Source organism: Xenopus tropicalis, chromosome 4 (genome assembly GCF_000004195.4).
Source record: "Xenopus tropicalis strain Nigerian chromosome 4, UCB_Xtro_10.0, whole genome shotgun sequence".
Lineage (NCBI taxonomy): Eukaryota > Metazoa > Chordata > Amphibia > Anura > Pipidae > Xenopus > Xenopus tropicalis.
In genome coordinates, this window is record NC_030680.2 from 65,075,591 (window position 1) to 65,096,155 (window position 20,565).

The following is a 20,565-nucleotide window of genomic DNA, read 5'->3' on the forward strand; positions in this document are numbered from 1 at the left end:
GATAGCAATAAACTCACCTCCTGAGATGTCTATCATATGCTCACCTCTTGCACACCCCCATCATAGACTCAGCAGGAACATGGGCCCGCTGCCAAAGCCACTGTCTCCAATGTAATTCTCTTTGCCCTGCAGCCATCACTTTCAATAAAGAGGCTTACAAAGACATACACACACAAAAACATACAATGGCAGAACCCTTGCTCTGTCTTTTCACCCACACAACAGCCATTCTCTTTTCACATGGCAACTTATAAAAATACTCTATGAGACACTGAGCAGTAACAGAATTGGAAATATGTTTTTTGCCTAGTAAAGCAAAATAAGTATTTTACAATTTTTTAAAACTGCCTTCTAGGACACTATTTTTGACTATAGTCATTGGGTCTGCCCCACAATATCACCAGCCTTTCCCCAGCTGCCATCAGTCCACCCACTTGTACAGTTTTTGCCAATGCCAAAGCAGGTTACCCTAGGCTAGGGTATGGCTGAAGGAATGTTTAGGATAAAATGCAGAATTGCTACTCCTTCCCTGTTACCTGTTACAGCACTAGTTCCTATCCCTAAGGCAACAGTGACATTTGACTGAAGGGGAAAAGTTTGATGGTGACCAATATGCCCTACATGAAACCAAGAGATCCTTAGAGATCCAGATTTAAAGGAGAAGGACAGGTATGATCACAAAGGGGTACCTGATACCCTGGGCTGGTGCTCATGTTTGCAGAAATCCACACTGGCCTGGGGTCTTTGCGTTCCTTGAAAGTGAAAAGCTAAACTTTAACAAAAAAGCTGTCTTTTTCACTGTACTGCGCACGCATCTGCCCCAGGATCATGAAGAAAGATGACACAGGAAGAGGATCGCTTGCGAGCAGGTCTCCTTTAAGTTGCTTCAATTTTCTTCAAGTTTCTTTTCTCTTGCAGACAGGTAAAGCCTGTTATACACATGCAATGCAAACTCATACACATTGTGATCTATACACCACTTCTCCTGTATTTGACCTAAGGGCCAAAATAGACACAGGCATATGTGGCCCCTGTTATTTAAAGGTGGCCATACACGCACCGATAATATCGTACAAAACCTCGTTTCGTACAATATTCGGTGCGTGTATGGTATGTCGGCGAGTCGACCGATATCGCAGGAAGCTGCTGATATCGGCCAACTCGCCGATTGGACCAGTTTGAAAATTTTGATCGGGCGCCATAGAAGGCGCCTGACCAAAATCTCCCTTCAGCGCTGAATCGGCAGAAGGAGGTAGAAATCCTATTGTTTCTACCTCCTTACCTGCCGATTCAGCCCTGAATGGTGTGTGGCGGATCTGACGATCGTCAGATCGCCACGTGTATGGCCAGCTTAAGGTTGATAATAAAATCTCAAACTAGACGTGACAGGTTTCCAATACAATCGGACAACATCTTCTCCTGGGAAGAGCGGACACATGTAGCACCCACTATGTACTAACCCATTGTACTAACATTTCTGTTCCCCTCAAAGCCTCCTGAGTCTGCAAAGCACAAGTATCAGAGAAATCCAAATGCATGAAAAATGAAAGCAAAAAAGGACAATAGGAGCAAACGTAAGTGAGAAGTATGTAATTCAAATGGGATGGAAAATGAAAGGGGGGTGTAAGAGAGGAAAGGAGGAAAGATACAAAGATAAAGAAGAAAAAAAATCGAGTCAAGGGCAGGGGAACACAAAAGAAAAATATAAAAAAAACTAGAAAAGCAGTCAAATGAGAGTGGTCTCTACACAGAAAAACAGATCTAGAAATAAACTGCATATGGAGAGGCAAAGAGTTAATGATAGAGAGGGAAGAATGTAGTGAATGCAAGGAGAGAAATGCCAGTAATGAGAAGGAGAGCTAATGGAGCAGCAGCAAAGAGGAAGACATTAAACTGGCACCTTAATAAGATGGAGAGAGTCGGCAACAGAGGTGTGAAGCTAGAGGCAGAGCACATACAGAGGTGAAGAGGAGCTAATTATACAGACGCAGAGAGATGAAAGGAAGCTAGATATACGCAGGCACAGAGATCACAGAAACAGCCAGTGTCTAATGAGGGGAAACGTGATAGAGTGGTAGATAAATGAGGGATAGCAACGCACACCTACAGAAGCAGGCCATAAAAGGAGCCAGGAAGGAAGGGGAAATCTGGAACAGCAATCAAAATTAGACAATGAGGGAAATAACATTCAATGAGGAGAACCCTGTATGTTTATTTTTGGCTTCACTAACTTAATCTCTATACAAGCCTATATCGTATCAGGGGGTTCCAGCAGCATATCAGGTGCAAGGGGTCAGGCCGCAATACACTGCGAAACAAAACTGTGAAGCTGCAAGACTGGTAAATCTGCAGTACAATGACATGATAAATTACCCCCAAATAACAGCTTTACTTGAACATTAATGTTGTGCCTTGTGAAACCAAAGTAATTTTGTTTAGTCTATATTGAAATGTGGCTTGACCAAATCACATTGAAATTGCATCCTAAATCTCTAGTGAGCATGAGGCCTGTAAGAGAACACAAGTGACATATCCCAGTTCACAGTTTATGCTGTTTATATCACTACAGCCTACAAGGACTTTAAAATAATAGTTCATTAATTAATTAAACATTTATGAAAAAGAAAAACTAATGTTGTTTCATTGAAATAATTAAAAATTGTAAAAAACAAATGCTGGAAACACTGTTAGAAATACTAAATGTGTATTTAGGAGGGGAAATGGGGCAAGGGCAGCAGGGCGCTGCTGCCACGAGTTGAAACTTGCCTCAGACGGCAGCACCCCCAAAGTTACCAGGGGGGGCGAAAAGCCGCTTCTGATAACTTTAAAAGTTGATGAGGCCCCCCCACTGGCGATGAGGCACCCCTGGCGCTGTAAAGGTAAGCGTAGGGGGCAGCATCGCAAAAGCCACCTCAGGCGGCTCAGGGGCCAGAAACACCCCTGGCGTGGGTTCTATGAAAGTTAAAGGGGTTGTTCACCAAATTAATATTTAGTATGTTGTAGAGAGTGCTATTCTGAGACAATATACAATTGATCTTCATTTTTTTATTATTTGTGGTTTTTAAATTATTTTGTTCACCAGCTCTCCAGTTTGGAATTTTAGCAGCTATAACCCTAGCAACGAGACAGTGGTTTAAATATGAAACTGGAATATGAATAGGAGAGGGTCTAAGATAAGATCAATAATAAAAATAAATAAAGCAATATTTTTTTGACTGACAGGGTCAGTGGCCCCAATTTGAAAGCTGAAGAGTGAAGAGGAAGGTAAATAATTAAAAAAAAACTATAAAAAATTAAGACTAATAAAAACTTGCTAAGAACTAGCCATTCTATAACATAATAAAAGTTAACTTAAAGGTGAACCACCCCTTTTAAAGTCAAGTCAGACTTTCTTGAAGTAAAGAGAGGTTGACTAATGATAGTCTATACAACAAAGAAAGGTATTGATTAATCTAGTATGGCAACTCAGGAACAGAAAGAATCTGTGATGCCCACACATTTGATTTGGAGACAGCTAATGTGTTTGTTGAGTTAATTACTGTAGGCAACAAATGGGCATCAGCTGGGAAAACCTGAAATAAGTCACTTTCCTTCAGAATGTAAATTAAACACTACATATGCCTTGCAGTTAGTACTTTAAATCTTCAGCCATGGAGCTGTTGTTAAGCTACAACTCCCACAAGCACCTGGGAGGGGGCATTTAGATGATAAAAGTTGTAAGCAAGAAACGGCTGCAGGGCCACAGCCTGAACATCCTTGCTCCAGTAGGAACAGTGGTCTCCCCTGCCCCAAATAACTGAAGTGTCCTGAAAGGTAACCTAAATCAAGCTTGGAAATGTGTTGCTGCAAGTGATATTGAGTCAGGGCACAATGACTGAAATTCCCAGGCTACAAAGACCAATAAACTTAGTGCCAAAATGAGGACTTACGTATCCTGTGGTGATATTTGCCAATGCATTTTCCACAGGTTTGATAGTGATATATCTCATAGATAAAAGTTTTAAGGCCCTTTTGCATTTTTCTAAATGCAGAGTAGAATACATTTTATAGATTCCCCCCCTTTTGTAAAATCCCTCCCACTTGTCCCATCCTTTCCATCAATGCTAGTACCCTGCATAAACTCACCCATGCAGTTTGTTTGCCATCCCCTGCTCTTCCCCTCCATGCTGAGACTGAAGTCCCTCTGCTTTGGGTGAGCCCAGGGGGTATTTTAGGGTGATTTAAGAGCAGATGAACTGATGTAGAAACTTAACATCCCTTATCCTAGCTGAGCCCACACAGACAGCTTGCAGTCTGTTAGCTTCACCTCCCCTCTCTCTCCTTGGGTCCCCCCCCTTCTTCCAAGACCGGATTCCGACTCTGAGCCACTTCCTGACCGCCTGTCTGCCTGGCGCTGCTCCTGACTCACAGCAACGGCTAATTTATTGACTGCAAATTAGGGCCGTTTTTTTCCTCTCGGCCAAAAGGAGGGAGGAGGGAGGGGGAGGATATGATATGATATAAAGCAGGCGGTCTGCTTATCTCACTGGGGTAGGGAATACTTCAGCATTGCCTGAGCCAAAGCTGTACCAGTCAGGCCATAAACTCGGCTTAAACCCTAATGTAGCTACATGGGAAATGTGGTGCCATGCATTAAACATTACATTATATCTCATGTAATGGCATTTCTTTACTTTCATTAACCTCTGGCTCTGAAGGTGTTGTGTATAAAGCTATTTGTTGTCCTGCTGTTGGTAGGTTATAACACCTTTTAATTTGTGATTCTAATAAAAAAAATAGATCCACTGACCCCTTCTGAGCTACTAATACATATTCTTCTATATTCTATAACAATGTGCTGTCAGGGTTAAACTATAAAATGTCACTTGTGTTGTCTAGACATTTTAGTGATATAAATTTCTTTCAAATAGTGCTTACCAAACATACAGTACTATCTGTCTTAGTTGAAGTTCAAGGTGCTGCAAGTCTTCCACAGCAGTTAGAGCTGTAACAAAGGCAGTTGCACATCAGCATAAAACACACAAAAACACCTGTTCCACTGAATCATCTATCAAAATCCAAGCTTTTACCAGTATGGCAGCAGATCACAGTTATCTATGATCATTGGAAAAAAGGTATCACTACTGTACTTCTCAGCCTCAAAGCCCTTTGATTAGAAGGAATTATGTGTAACCCCACATGTAAGCCCATGTAATTTGTTTGTCAATTAATTATTTGTACTGTACAGTGCTGAAGAGTATGCTGTTGCTTTATGAATAAGTGTAATGATTAGAATATGGTTCAAATTATTCAGTATAGTTTCACAATATCACACACAAAAATCACAGGAAAGGAACAAGGGTACATGGTATCAACCTTGGTAACCAATGGGGCCCGCGCCCATGGCCCGCGCCCATAGCCTCCCCCCCAGAGGGGCCCCCCTAACCCCCCTCGCAGGGCCCCCCACCCAACGTCCTTCCCCAAGCGGTCGGGCAGGGGGAGCGCCGCAAGGGTCGGGTCTGGGCCACCGGGATTTTTCCCGGTGTCCCGGTGGCCCAGTCCGACCCTGTTACCTTATGACAGAAGGACAGATGTACAGAACAACAGACACTTTTCATACCTGGACAATAAATGCCTTTATTGGAGCAAGTGGGACAGATTCCAGCAAGGTATAATAGATATAGCTATAATGTGCTGGGGATCATGCTTGTGCTTACAAATGCAGGCAAGCAGTATTACTTTCAGAGTCTCAGTGGGACACTCTGTCTCTAAAATGTCAGCACATTTCTTTTTTATCCCACAAGAGGTTACACATTACTGTAAAGCTGGGGTGAAATAAAGCAAACAAAAACCCTAGGAGGCAGAGAAGACAGAAGTCAATGTGTGCTGCTTTGGAAAGAAAATAGGTAAAGTGTTGAAGAATAGAGAAAGGAGGTATAAAGCTCATTATTCCTTGCCTAGCCCACACTAAAGGAGAATAATAAACTGCACAACAGACACAGCCCATTTTGGTGCCTCTATGGCACAAGTTGACAAAGATGGAGAGAAATTTAGATACCTACATTTGCTATGTAGGAAGAAAGATAGTACAAAAAAAATATTCAAATGTTTTGCTTCAAATACAAAGATCTAAAATCTTAATAATGAAGGTAATCCAGAAAATAAAGAAATTCTAGGAGAAACGTTGATATCCTATGCATATGCACCAATAGACATAGCATGGAAATGTTAATTTGCCAGAAAAGGAATCCCCAAATAGGCTGCTTATATACCATATTAAAATCCAAATAATAATGGCTAAATGCACGCTCCCACAAGATTGTGATACTAGCATACACACCTTATTAGTGGGATGCCTTGTGCACAGCAGCAATATCTAAAAGGAAGAGCAGCTGGAAGACAGCCAGGGAGAGCAACCTCCCTAGACTGCAAAGCAAGTTCACCTGCCCTAGGACTGGGAGGGTGTACAGCACCTGTTCTTGCCTCAGGGCTGAGCAAAGTCAACACTCTGCACAGATCTTCTGTCTCCAGTTTCTTGCTCCTGCCATTCCATTAACCTTGTTCATGCTGGGACACAGCAAAGCTTTCTGCTTCTTGAGCAAGAGAAATGACACAGATACTTCTTATGTGACTTCTAGTAAGCTGACAGACTTACAGGATATCAACGGATATCAAGTATTTAAAAAAATAAAATAAAAAAAAGTATATATGACAAAAAGTTCTAATTAGGAACTGAAACGTTGGACTGAATAAACCTCTATTTTCACTTAATGACCTTGTGTGGAAATTCCTGTGTGTGCCGTCACTCTCCATTATTATATATATATATATATATATATATATATATATATAAAGCAAGACAGGGTTTGTCCCTGAGGAAGAGCACAGTTGGTGCTCGAAACGTTGGATTTTTTTCATTAATAAAAAAAATTGTTTTGTCTTCTAACTAAGTCCCTGTGTGTGCGGTTCACTGTCTTGCTTTATACATGTTTTTTTTGCAAGCAGTTGATTATTATTAGGGTGTGCTCTGTCTTTTTCTGTATATATATATATATATATATATATATATATATATATATATATATATATATATATATATATATATATATATATATATATATATATACACATAGTGGAGAGCATAATCCCCAGACAGTTTATATGCTATTAAAAAAGGTTACAACATAAACATGCACAGACTTTTTTACTTTAATTATAGTGGTAACCGTGTGACCCGTAAAGAAAGGTCAGGGATCACCCAAACAATCTTTTACCATTTATCAAGTTACCTAGCTTCACTAATGTAATAATTAATGCACAGAGCGCCACCTACTTGCAGTCCCTTGGTCTACGCGTTCCACATCCAAGCTGTTTTCCTGGCAATGGACCAATGAAGTAGTTTCTCTGCTTATCTTGGGACTCTTCTCAAGTTCTGGTGCTATGCGTACAGTGCGACAAGGACCTGGGGTAGAGCCTTGGTGGGAACTATCACGGGGTGGAGGCCCGGCCTTAGACAAAACAAATAAATCAGTTAGAAGTATCTCTAAATCTTAGGCATTATATATGTTAGGCTAATTTACTACTTAAGTATACCAGCGGCCCGCTAAGAAGATGTTCTACATATCCAGCACATAGTTTCTATTTGTGTCCGCACTGACAGTTGAATAATAAGAAATACTCATACTCAAAACAGAACAGCTCTTTGAGCACACATAGGTTTTTCTCATGCGGCACTTTTAAAAAGCACTTGGTACAGATTTTGGGAAGAAAACAATAGTCCCATGTGTGCAGTAGCAGGCGAATCTAATTCAATCTAGTTACTATGCACACAGGAATACAGGAAATGTTGTGTGAGCCATAGGCCTTATAGATGCCCATGTGAGTGTTTACTTTGTCCACCTGTCAGTGATTTGACATGAACCTAAGCCAACTTTGAGAAGTATTTCATTTTGTCATAGGAATTATGTAACCTTTTATCTAAATTAGGGCTGCTACTAAAATAATCAGATAATTCCTTTTATATAAGTTTTGCATGGGTACATACATGCAAATTAAATCAGTTATACAGTACAATGGGCCGTTTTTAAAGTGACAACCTAACTGACTGTTGATTTTCTCATCATTTACAAATTACCACTGTTGGATTGCTAATTGTAATCAGTTTAGATGCATTTTCTTCTGCCACCATGTGGCATATAAGATAATTACTGACCAGCCATGCAACTTAACTTGTGTCTAGCCTGAAAGGGGGGATTTAGCAACACTATGCTAATACAGGGCTGATTAGTAAATGGTTCTGATGACCAGTCCATTCACCAGGCTACTGATGTTAGCGGTTGCTTTACTACATTTAAAACTGGGTGCTTTGCATGGCATTATGAAACCAAGAAAGGTATTACAAAATACAGGCTAGTTTGGAACACAATATTGAAGCCAGTGTCAGAAAGGTGGGTTGCAGGAATTCTTTTTAAGACAAAATGCAGGACTGTTCTGAAGTGATCACCTGTGAGTCTAAAGCGGCCATACATGCACCGATATAATCTTACAAAACTACATTTTGTACTATTTTTGGACCATGTGTGGGCGTACCTAGACGACTGACAGTTTAGTCGATCAGACAGGTTCGAAAATTTCGGTCGGATAACGATAAAATCTGCGTTTGTATGGTATTTCTCTCACAATATCCTTGGGGGATGTAAAATGCTTTTCCAGGAAGTCAGTTTCGTATGATTGGTGTCTGCCAACTATTTCATGTTCAGAACATCCTCCAATTTGTTATTTTTGCTTTATCCTACAATTTCAGTCTGAAGGTTAGTTCGGCTAAGTTAGATTGGTTCATTTAAACATAAGATTGATATCCGAACATTTGTTGGAAGAAGCCTAAAAGCTGAACGTGTATGGCCACCTTAAATTCCACTGAATGCAGAGAGATCTGACAACTGCAGTTGGTAGAAAGCATTGTTCTTCTAAGAAAACTGGAGCCGTCTGCAAAAAAGATGAGTGGTCCAAACTGTCAGTAGATACAGAACTTTCACTCATGGCTATAAGAAGTGCTTGATTACAGTTATTCTTTCCAAAACACATTGTGCCAAATATTATGTTTGGGATGTCTATAATTTTGTCAATGGTCTTTTTACAGATATGAAAGAATGTGTTCTACTGTAAATGTAACAACACAGTTTTGCTATCTAAATAGTGAAACCAGGAATTGTGTAAACCTGGTTTTGACAGTAGATCAAGTTATCTGAAAAAAGTGCAAAGATGCCAATATTTGGTGCCAATATTTTTGTCCATGGCTTTGTGTATGGGGCAAAAATACAATGTATGCACAACAGATCATTGCCCTATAGGTTTCATTTATGAACACAAGGGCATGCGTTCAAAAGCTATCGGCAAAGGTGCTTGCGTCTATACAGAGACATTCCTCTTTACATGAACAAAAATGCTAGTTGCTTCTGCTTATATAAATTAGGTGCAAGGTAGAAAGTCCAGGGAACATGGATTCTGGGTAGCCCTGTGAGCATTGTAAAAAAAGAAAATTTCTGCAGAATAAGCCTTGTACAGCAAAACTAAAGAAGTAACAGATTTGCTTATGCATTGTTACATATTCAGAATTAGAGCTGTATGGAAGTATTAAATCAGTTTTCTCTAAAAATTACTGCTAGACTTCCCCTAATCTCCACTGTCAGAGCATCTTTATTGCATAAAGGCTACAGGTCAGCCTTAGAGTGCAGTGAATTGATGAGGTGTGCACACCCTCTCCAATGATCTTCCCTTTACAACACAGACAGCTGGCCTATGTGTGGCAAAGTGTTTGTTAATGTCCCTGTGAAATCTGACCCAAATTGCACATTACAGCAAGCTGCTGGCAGAGAAGTCTGTTAACCTTTAGTCTGCTACACAGCCATTTACAGAGATACAATGTTGCTTCTTGTTGCAGTCATGTCTTTCTGGCTGTTTAAGGGGTTAATAAATAAAAGGAAACTCAGAACAGCTGCTAACCTTTGTGCTTTATCATTCTTATTACTGTACACATGGCAAAAGCACATATAAATAGGCAGCATTATCCACACAATGAATGTGTTGCATATCATAATGGACAGCCAGTCAAGACTTATTCCCAAAGTACCAAAAAGAAAAGAGTTCCTTATCCAGGGTAAACCAAAACGAACTGAAATGAGCCAGTTAAATGGCACTTTGATGCAAACAGTAGGAATGCATGACACTCAGGATCCCTCCAAATTGTTAGCATTCAGGCAAACCAGTTCCATTAAAGGGGCTGTATACCTTCAAATGAACTTTTAGTATGTTATAGAATTAACAATCCTTAACAATTTTTTAATTGGTATTCATTTTTTATAGTTTTCAAATTGTTTTCTTCTTCCAACACTTTCCAGCTTTTAAATGGGGCTCACTGACATCAGAAGTCAAAAAAGTATTGCTCTGTGAGGCTACAGTTTTATTGCTATTTTTTTATTACTTATCTTTCAATTCAAACCTCTCTTATTCTTATGCCAATGTCTCATGTCACTGGTTGGTTGCTAATAATTTGACCCTAGCAACTAGATAGGAGCTTAAATTAGAAACTGGAGAACTGCTAAACAAAAAGTGAAATAGTTTAAAAAACACACATAATAAATATGAAAACGAATTTCAAACTATCTCAGAATATCTCTCGCTACACCATACTAAAAGTTAACAAAAAAAAAAAGAAGAAGGGTGAACAATCCCTTCAATATTGTGTGACTTTAAAGAAATGCACAACTGACAGTAACAAGTTTTGTTACAGGTAATTCAGCTTTAATTATGCTCAAATCTGAATATGTATCTTAGGGTTTAGATTTGGAATTTGAATCAATGGTTTGTTGAGGCTATGGATGGATTTTAGAAACAGCAAGTCTAATACCGTGGAGCTAAAATGAATGTGTACTATGTAAAATTACAAGGTTTTTTTTCTTACAACATTTGTCTTTGGCCCTAAACATCAGAGGGACCCTTAGTTGGGAGCTTTTAGCAGATACATCATGGATGTTCCAGGTACACCCAAAAAAACTTCAAGTATTTCAAACCTTTGCCTTGAATGTTACTTAATGAAGATCAGCATGAAAATTTTTGCATATCAATTCTACACCAAAATGTATATCAAATCTATACCAAAATGGTCAATTTCTGTACCATCTTTTTTTTTTTGTTAACATCATAACCTTTATTGGTCAATTGTCATATATTGCATGTACATCTGTTGTTACACATCAGACTGTTCCATTTTTTTAAATCCTAAAATGCTTGGTTGCCTAACTGATTGAAAACCATAATTTTATTAAACCATTAAAATAACCAACGAATAAAATACAGACAGCCAAGTTAATGGGGTACTGCCATGGGGAAATATGTTGTTTTCAAAAACCTCAATTAAAGGAGAAGGAAAGGTAACAACTAAGTAAGCTTTATCAGAAAGGTCTAATGTAAATACAGCCACAAGCACACACAGAAACACTGCACTGAGTCCTCTGTCAAAATATTTGTTGTCTCTGTTTTCCTGTGCCAAGAGACACGCAGGTCTCTCCTCTCTCCTGCTCCCCCCTGCCAAAAGAATGCTAAGAATGCTCACTCTCCCCCTTAGGAATGTGGATCTGAGCCAATCAGCAGGAAGCTTCCTCATAGTCTTACAAACTGAGCATGTACATGGGTCTTGGTCTTGGTGCAGGAGCAAGGCATTATGGGAACTTTCTTTACAGAGCTCAGTGTTTTTTTTCCTATGAGGTTTCTGATCATCTGAACGGGAGAAATATGGGGAGACTTAAGGGCACTATTGAGACAACTGAAGGTACGCCTGCAGCTTGAAATTAACTCTTTATTAGCCTTTCCTTCTCCTTTAAAGGAGATATTTTATATAAAGTTCATATTCAGTTATAATATACATCCTCCCTCAAAATGTTAAATGATGCAGAAAGAAAGATGTTTTGAAAGCATTTTACCTCCTAAAACTGCCATTATATGAGAGCTGCATACACAACCTCACTGATCAGAAGTCAGAGCCAAATGAGACATGGGAGTATCCTTCAGTCTCCCACAGGAACTGGTCACAGCACTGACTGACAGGCTTTACGCAGCAGCAGGGAAAACCCCTCCCTCCTTCTGTGTCTCTCTGCGAGTAGAGCAGGAACAGACTGCCTGTGACATGGCTAAGCCCCGCCCACTCTATGAATATTCACTTCACTGTAGGTGAGGGTGTCATAGAAGTCTATGAGGGCTGGCGGCTCTGAGCAATATACTGAAGAGTCTAAACCGGAAGTTGGTAAAAGGTCTGGGTAGAGCAGAGTTTTAAAGCAGTTATGGACATATTTGAACCCAAAGGTATTAAAATAAAAGCACTGATAAAGTGTCGAGAAGCCATGAAACGCGTTAAGCTGGATATGTGTTCCTTGAGATGTTTTTAATGGAATAAATAAAAGAGATTTTTTAATGAAAAGAGGTTGCCAAGTGCTCCGTCTGCATACATTTTTTTCTGCACCGTTTATGCAAAAATGCTGTAATGCACATTTTTTCAGGCTTTACTTGCCATGTCATTTTCATCAAATTAGGATGTGGCATGAAAAACTGTTGAAAAACTTCCCTGTATGCCATTAGTTTTAGACTCTCTGCATACATACATAAATACATACATTTATAAATGGTACACCTATATTCTAATTTCATTATACAGTAAGAGGCATAGGGTACTGACACCCCAAATATATTATAGTGACAGGCAGTGGGAACCTTAGAACCAATTCATTAAATATAGATAGAGAGATAATGGGTCCCAACACCCCAGACTGTCCCATATCCTTACAAAAGGCAGGTTAACTGAAGGCAAGAATAAGTTTTAACAGTCTACAGGTCAAAGTTTACTAAAAATTGTCTGCATAGCTGAATATGTACCAATGCGCCACCAAGTGGCAAAACAGCACATAAGGAGAAACAGTAAAACTTTCATATAGAACAGGGAGATAAAAATGTATCGAATAGCTGAGGATAGTAACTGACTAAAAGAACTTGCACTACACTGTGCTGACTGTTTCTGTTTCTGCAAACACAGCATCATGCAAAATAAACTGAGATTGTTGCCCATACACCAGTCTTATAACTAAATAAACATGAATGTGTCCGAAACTAAAATTGTAAGTGGAAAATTGAATCATTTGCTAGGCACACACTGTAATATAGTATTAAAAACTACACCATCAGAATCATGACAGGATCCCTTTAAAGGGGACCCGTCACCTTAAGAAATAATTCCAAATTGTTTTCTACTGTGTTTGTCAAGCAAAATAAACTTTACTTACACTATATAATTTATTTGAATCTTATTTTGTTCAGCCTTGGAATTCACAATTGCAGCAAGCAGGCACGGGCCATTTTGTGGACACCGTTATCAAAGCAGGCATTGCATCCTGCCATAATCTTGTTTCTGTGCCAGTATGGGGGGACCTGATGCTCATGCCTATGCACTGGTTACAAAATGACATGGTGAGGAGGGAGGGGGAATATAAGGAGAGCAGCAACATCTAAGAAGTTCTGAATTGAAAGTGAAAGTAACTGTCTGCCACACCTCTATGCCTAAGGCATAGAGGCGGGACAGGCAATATATGATTGACAGCTGGGATTTTTAAATGCTTTTATAGTAGGTATGGATGTGTTAATGAAAAAATGATTTTGAGTTTGATGTTTAATTTGAAAAGGGCTTTTATTATACAGCTTTTTATGTCTGGGTGACAGGTCCACTTTAAAGATGTAGAGTGCAGTGGTGAACAATGATTTTATAAAAAAGTAGCAATAATAAAAATAATAATACAAGCATGCAAGCAAAAAAGAAAACTATTTCTGCAGTCTACTGTAAAAGACAGATCATTTCTTGTATCTCTTCAATTTTTAATTAAAGATGAAGATGATCATTTCTTATTTTGTATTTGAATTATTACAATATCTTCTGTCATATGATTAATGCTTTAATGGCTAAAACAGGTTGTTTAGTTTTATTTGTCGGTGCAACTGGTCCATCTGTGTAACATAGCCTGCATGTACCAGTGATGTGAATCTTTTAGCAGCTAGAGAGACTGGTTACACAATTCTCTCTCACTTACACAGTCCTCTCTCTTGGTATTGTATCTGTCAGGAAATCATTCCTATTTACCAAAATGAAGAATAATTGATTTAAATAAGCCATCTGTTTCTATACATGGCATATCAGCTCAATTAAGAAGGATCTGTCCCTCTTGATAAGAGCTTTTCTCTCTGCACCTCTGATAGAGTTTTCACATCCAGAACACGTCCTCAAAGGCTCACAACATATTAAAGCCAAGATGAGTGATGGTGGTATTAACTTGTTAACTAATGCCCACAGGCTCTTCAGTTTGGCAGACCGTTCATAAAGTTCTTTGCCTAACCACCCTCTTCTCCATACACACTGCAAGAATTATTACAGTTCTTTCAAGCAGCCAGCAACATTTGGCTAAAGAAGGCCATAGGCCAACCGTCTGGGCAACCTCTCTCTGATCAACCTCATGGCTCAGCAGGGCCTGACTTGGCCCAGACCCGACCCTTGCCTGCGCTCCCCCTGCCCGACTGCCCCTCCCGACGCGTTAAATTTACGCGCGAGGGGGAGGACGTCGGGTGGGGGCCCTGCGAGGGGGGTTAGGGGGGCCCCTGTGGGCAGGGGCGGCACAGGCACCTGCAGGGCCCCTGGGGCGGGAGCCCTGGTGGGCCCTTCACTCTCCAGTCCGACCCTGTGGCTCAGGGATTTCATTCATACAGTATATGGTTTTAAATAGGAATTGTTTGAGACCTTATGTTTCTTTGCCTTTATATCCTGCCTAAATTTAAAGAAAATCTTTTATTAAACTACTACAGAGTGCCCCCTGATCTCTCCCCATCTTAATATTTAATGTTATTTATAAATGTAATTACCATTGGATGGTGTACTTGTCTTGCTATGTCCCATACTGCTGCTCATGACTACAGATGCCATTATATTAATGTTGCAGTAGTCAGCGACCTCCCAGCCACAATTTCTAATGCCACAATACCATGCTTGTTCTGTGATTAATATACCTGTGAAAAAGGAGCAAACCAGAATAACCTGGAAAAAACCCACATAAGCATAGGGAGACATACAAACTTTTTCCAGATAGTATCCTGACTGGAACTGACTTCAAGACCCCACCACTGCAAGGTATGGGTAATAGCCCCATACTCACCCAGCACTAGCTTTTTCAGATTCTGTAATTCTGTAAAAACACTTTACTGAAAAAAACATGCCATATTGCACCAATTTTATTGTACAGTACTAAGAACGTTGCTGCCAACATGAGGTCAAATATCTTTTTGTGAACATTATGCTCAAAAATCTGCTTATAAACACATATAGCTTAAAGCATGTATACCTAAGGCACATGTTTAGCCTTTTTCTGAAACTCTCATTTATGTAGCAGGCTGCAATGTGCAAAAAACAGGTGCAAGTCACACTTTGCATAAGCGAGTGCCTATGGCCATTTGTATCTTGTGCTTTCCCAGTCAATACAGCGTTGGCCTGCCTACCAGAGGGTCCTTACCCAGGTCTGTCCTACACCGCCAGAGCTGCACCAAGGATTAAAAATCTGGCAAGCGTGGCGCAGAGCACAGTAATGCCACAGATGCAATTTCTGGGTAGAGGAGCCAAAATATGTATTTTTGCACTGACGTCTCTACTCCAGGCGGCTCCACAAAAGCCAGCGCCGAACTACAGGAGTACGTGCACAAACAGCTTTGCTCCGCCTCTGTACAAAACACAGGTGAAGGAAAGAGGACAATACACTAAGGTGTATATTTAAGAAGAATATGTAAGAAGTGGAGTAAAACATCACCGGTGATGTTGCTCATAGCAGCGAATCAGATGCATTGATTTGGTTTTCTAACTGTTGAAATCAAATTGCTGATTGGTTGCCCTGGGCAACATCACCGGTAATGCTTTACTCCACTTTTTACACAGCATAATAAATATAATCCTAAGGTGAATATTTATCATGCTGTGTAAAAAGTAGAGTGAAACATTACCAGTGATGTTGCTCATAGCAGGCAATCAGATGTTTTGCTTTTGTTTTCTAACTGTTGAAATCTAATTGCTGATTGGTTGCCCTGGGCAACATCACCAGTAATGCATCACTCCACTTTTGTAAAAAGAGGAGTAAAATATTACCGGTGATGTTACTCATAGCAGCCAATCAGATGCTTTGCTTTGGTTTTCTAACTGTTGAAATCTAATTTCTGATTGGTTGCCCTGGGCAACATCACCGGTAATGCTTCACTCCACTTTTTACACAGCATGATAAATATACCCCATGTGTGCCCCTGCTCTTACTGACAACAGAACCAACATGCTTCTTCTATTTTATCTGTTGTCTGAAATTTTATTGTTTAAGCTGATGAGTATTTGAAGGCCATACAAAATAAGTTACCCTATATATTTTTTGGCACACCGGTAAACTTGCTAAAGTCAGTTAGGTACATACAATAGGAACTGTGGGTATGTGGAAATATACTGACCACAGAACTAATGCACCACCAATATAAGTATTAGTGTTAAGTAAGTATTATTTTTTACCAACCACAGGTTTTCATAAACTTACACAAGTCCTTTGTAAACTAAAAATAAAAACCCAAATGTATTCATCTATTCCTGTTATAAATGCATTTAAAATTTTGAGTTGTCAATCTTATATTGTATGCAAGTGGAGCAAGCAATTACTTTCACTTTCCATTCACAATTTCCTAGAGGTCACTGCTTCCCCTCCCTCCTTGCAGTCTATAATTGTGTACCCTGTGCATGGGGATGGGCATCAGGCCCCCCATTCTGGCACATACACTAAATTATGGACGTGATACAAAACTTGCCTTAAATGGGATGTTCACTTTTGGGAAAACAGTTTCCTAGTGCGGCATTAAGTGCTACTGAGCTCTTTTGGGCAGGACCCTCTTCACCTCTTGTATTACTTATTGGTTGCTTTGTATGTATATCCAATGTAAAAAACCCACTTGTTGCACAAGCGCTCATCTTTCTTCTGCAGATCAATCAATTAGCTGTTGCAGCTAACAGAAGACAGTGTGCACGCAGAAGTGTTTAACCTGGTTTCTGTCACCTTTTCACCAAGCTGGAAATCATGCAGGCAATAAAAAAATGCCCTGTATGCCAGTGCCCTTAAAATCCTATACAAGTGAACTGAAAGCTGTACAGTTCTTCCTGATAAACTCCTCATTTTACTCTATGATAAGTATGTTCATTTGTCTATTACTCCAACTAGACATTTTTTGTTTTCAACTTCTGAAAATCTGAAACCCTTACAGCCCTGTACCACAGCTAAAGTGTGTCAATGGAAGAACTATAATTTATTTTCTCTCATTACTAATAGATACAATATGAGAGAACCATATCTTGCTACCCATGGCCTGGGGGGAGTTTATTCCAAAATTCCATTTCACCTCTGTTTTTAGGTTGCTGTGCAGCTGTTATCTGTATGTTTTGCTTGGAAAGTTGCTGGTTCTAATGGGTTGTTGCAAGAGGATGGCTACGGGCGCAATTACATGCTTATTACTGTCTGTCACATCTCCTGCACTGAGGAATGAAACAAGAAAGCAGCTTTTGATCCACCCTAGATTGCAGTCTAGGCATGTAAAGGTAACACTTTTTCTAAGCAAACTTATACGTTACTACGCTACAGCCACTGAAAGGTCGTGTGCCGGTGCAGGCAGGCAAGCATGGGTAGCTTTAGTGTGCATTGGACCCCTCCAAAGATTTTTTGCAGGGGACCAGTGCGACTGCCGTGTGCACACAGAAAATATATCCTTTCACGCTTTCAGGCTGAAATCCACTCCATGGAGGAGTTTTCAGATTTCAGGTGGATGCTATGCCTGTCAGTGCGCTGATAACCCCAAGCAGACAGAAGCAATACAGTATTTCTATGCAGGCAAACAACTGGTGTTAAGGTGAAAAAAACTGCACACCAAAGACATTCCACCTGACCCTCTCTGTTATTGTGTGAGTTATGCTTAAAGGGGTTGTTCACCGTTCTGTTCAGTTGTTTTCAGATAGTACACACAGAGACTTTTCTTAGTTGCTTGCTATTTTTTATATTTAATCATTTTTCTAAAACTGAAGTTTAAACTTTAAAGTTCCTCTTCTTGGTGTTTGAATGTAGCAGTTTAGTAATCCAGGTGCAGGCTCTGAACTGTTACATTTTGCTACATTAGTTGACACATCTCTCAGCAGCTTCTGTGAAGTTTTAGCAACTATTGTATCAATTATAAAAGCTGCCTTTAAAGAAGAAGGCCAGGTGAAATCGGTGGGGGTGACTAATGTTACGTACCCCCCCCCCAGTGATTGTAATTAAGGATGCCCTGAATCCAGCTTTTTGGATTTGGGCTTATCATGCCAGGCCATATTGCCCTGGCATTGTAAAAAAAAAGGTAAACCTGGCAGCATTTGCATTGTGTCCACCAGACACCCCTAATTAACCCAATACACACTATCAACATCTGGTTTCGGGCTCCCGCAGAGACCCTTAATTAAATATGCAAACAGGGACTGTTGGAGGGGTCATGTGACCAGTTCCTGGGCACTCCCTCCTCATGCATACGGTAATGAGGGAGGGGCCCAGCGGGGAATAAAAGCACGCGTGCCCAGGTATTCTTTAGCTCATTCTGGAGGTCTCAACTTATGCAACTTATGTTGGGGGATGGGCTCACGGCTTTCAAACTCTTGCCTCAGAGGACACAACAGATCACTCGGTAATGTACTTAGGGTTTTCTGTGTTTTTATTCCCTTTTATTTGACTGTTTTGCATGTATATGTCTCTTTTGTAACATCTTTTTAATGCACTGTTTACCCTGGTAATATTAAATATAAAATTTAATAAGTTCTGTCCTTTGGCTCTATATCGATTCCCATGTACCTTGTATGACTGCTCAGGCCTAGAGGTGTATTAACTGTTTTGTGTGTATGTGTATTGGGTAGAGGGCAGATTCTGTGTAGATGCTAATTACCTAGTGGGCTGCTAGCAGGGGGGTGGGTTTGACTGTAATTTTAACCCTGTGGCTGCTAGTGTGCTTGTAAATTAGTGAGAACTAACCCTAACTGCAGTAAGAAAGTTTGTGTATGATACATTTGTGTAATTAGGTTTCTATCGCCTGTTAATGATAGATGGTGGCAGCAAAATAGTTATTTGGGGGCGGTGGTGTGTTTGGGGGTGCTTGATGCTAGTCTAACCTGTGTGAAAGGTGACTGCGTGTAACCCCTTGTACCCCGTCCCGGTGTCAGGCGCGTCTGTGAGTGGCGTTTTCCTGACAGGGCGAACGCCCCAATCCATCGTAAAGGATTTGTCCAAGTACTGAACCAAATCCTAATTAGTATTACCTGTACTCTGGTCATCTAATTATCTACCTTACAAGGCCCAAACATGAAATAGTTTCCATTACCCTGGTTGCCATGTTTAGCTCAAGTAATAACAAAAAACATACTTTTTGCCTACTGTTTTAATAAGAAAAACTATGTTCAGAACAAGCCCTATTCATTAAAAGCATGTTGAACAAGGGATTATACAATCCCTAATAAATAGGTTCTAATATTCTAGTAGCCAACAATGAGAACATGCATCAGAGATGCTGCTGGCAGCAATGTTGGTCAGAAAGGTTATGTTTTGAGTTTTTTGTTAGTAAAAGGCCAGTGATTATCTTACACGGGTCAATATTATCAGCTATTTTGGTTATTTTCAACCAAACTGGATATACTTAATGCCCTGTGATATTCATGTGTAAATTTTCCTGCAACTAGACATATCCCAAATAGATAAGCTGAAAAATTCAGTTAGCAGCTAAATGCAGCAGGGCCTTGTGCTAATTGCACAAAGAACCTTCAATATACGTGGCCAAACAGTTAGAAAAAAGTTGATCTATCCATGTACAGTCAGCATTAGAACGTGTATTTTCTTTTAGTTGACAATTATTTTTATATACTTAAAATAGAGTAGGGTATGTAAGGATTGTACCGTGAGGCTTGGCAAACACAACACATTTTTAACATATATCCTGCTTATTTTGGGCAAGCTTTTCTGGAAGTTAAGGACGCATACCTAGCAATTATAGGGTTTCAGCAAAGGGAGGAAGCTGTGGTTTGAAAAAACTGGTAATTTATATACTTAATGGAGAAAATCAAGAACTTAAGAGTCAATAGGGAAACTGCTGTAAAACCCTAGGAGTAAAAGCTGCATTGTTTCATTTTGGCACATATTCCTTTGCAAGCTGGATGTCACTTGGCAGAAAGACCAGATCAGGCATCCAGGAATAGGACAAACTGTTAAAAAGTTCCAAGGCACCAAACTTCACTCCTTCCACTTAACCCTTTCTTAACCAATACTAAGTACAAATAGAAACTCTTGTACTTGTGTTGGTAAAGTCATGTGATCTGAATGTGTAAATCTATATGACTACTATTCAGCTAAATGATCATCTATATCAGTGATCCCCAACCAGTGGCTCGTGAGCAACATGTTGCTTTACCAACCCCTTGGATGTTGC

The 20,565-nt window shown here is 39.9% G+C and overlaps 1 protein-coding gene across 1 annotated transcript in view; it reads right to left on the bottom strand.

The window, feature by feature from the left end:
• Nucleotides 1–20,565, bottom strand: part of gse1 (Gse1 coiled-coil protein) — a 322,402-nt gene that overhangs the window by 212,677 nt on the left and 89,160 nt on the right. Inside the window, exon 2 of the mRNA XM_018093523.2 lies at nt 7,313–7,487. Within this exon, the coding sequence (XP_017949012.1) occupies nt 7,313–7,487 (175 nt within the window). The remainder of the gene's footprint in view (nt 1–7,312; nt 7,488–20,565) is intronic.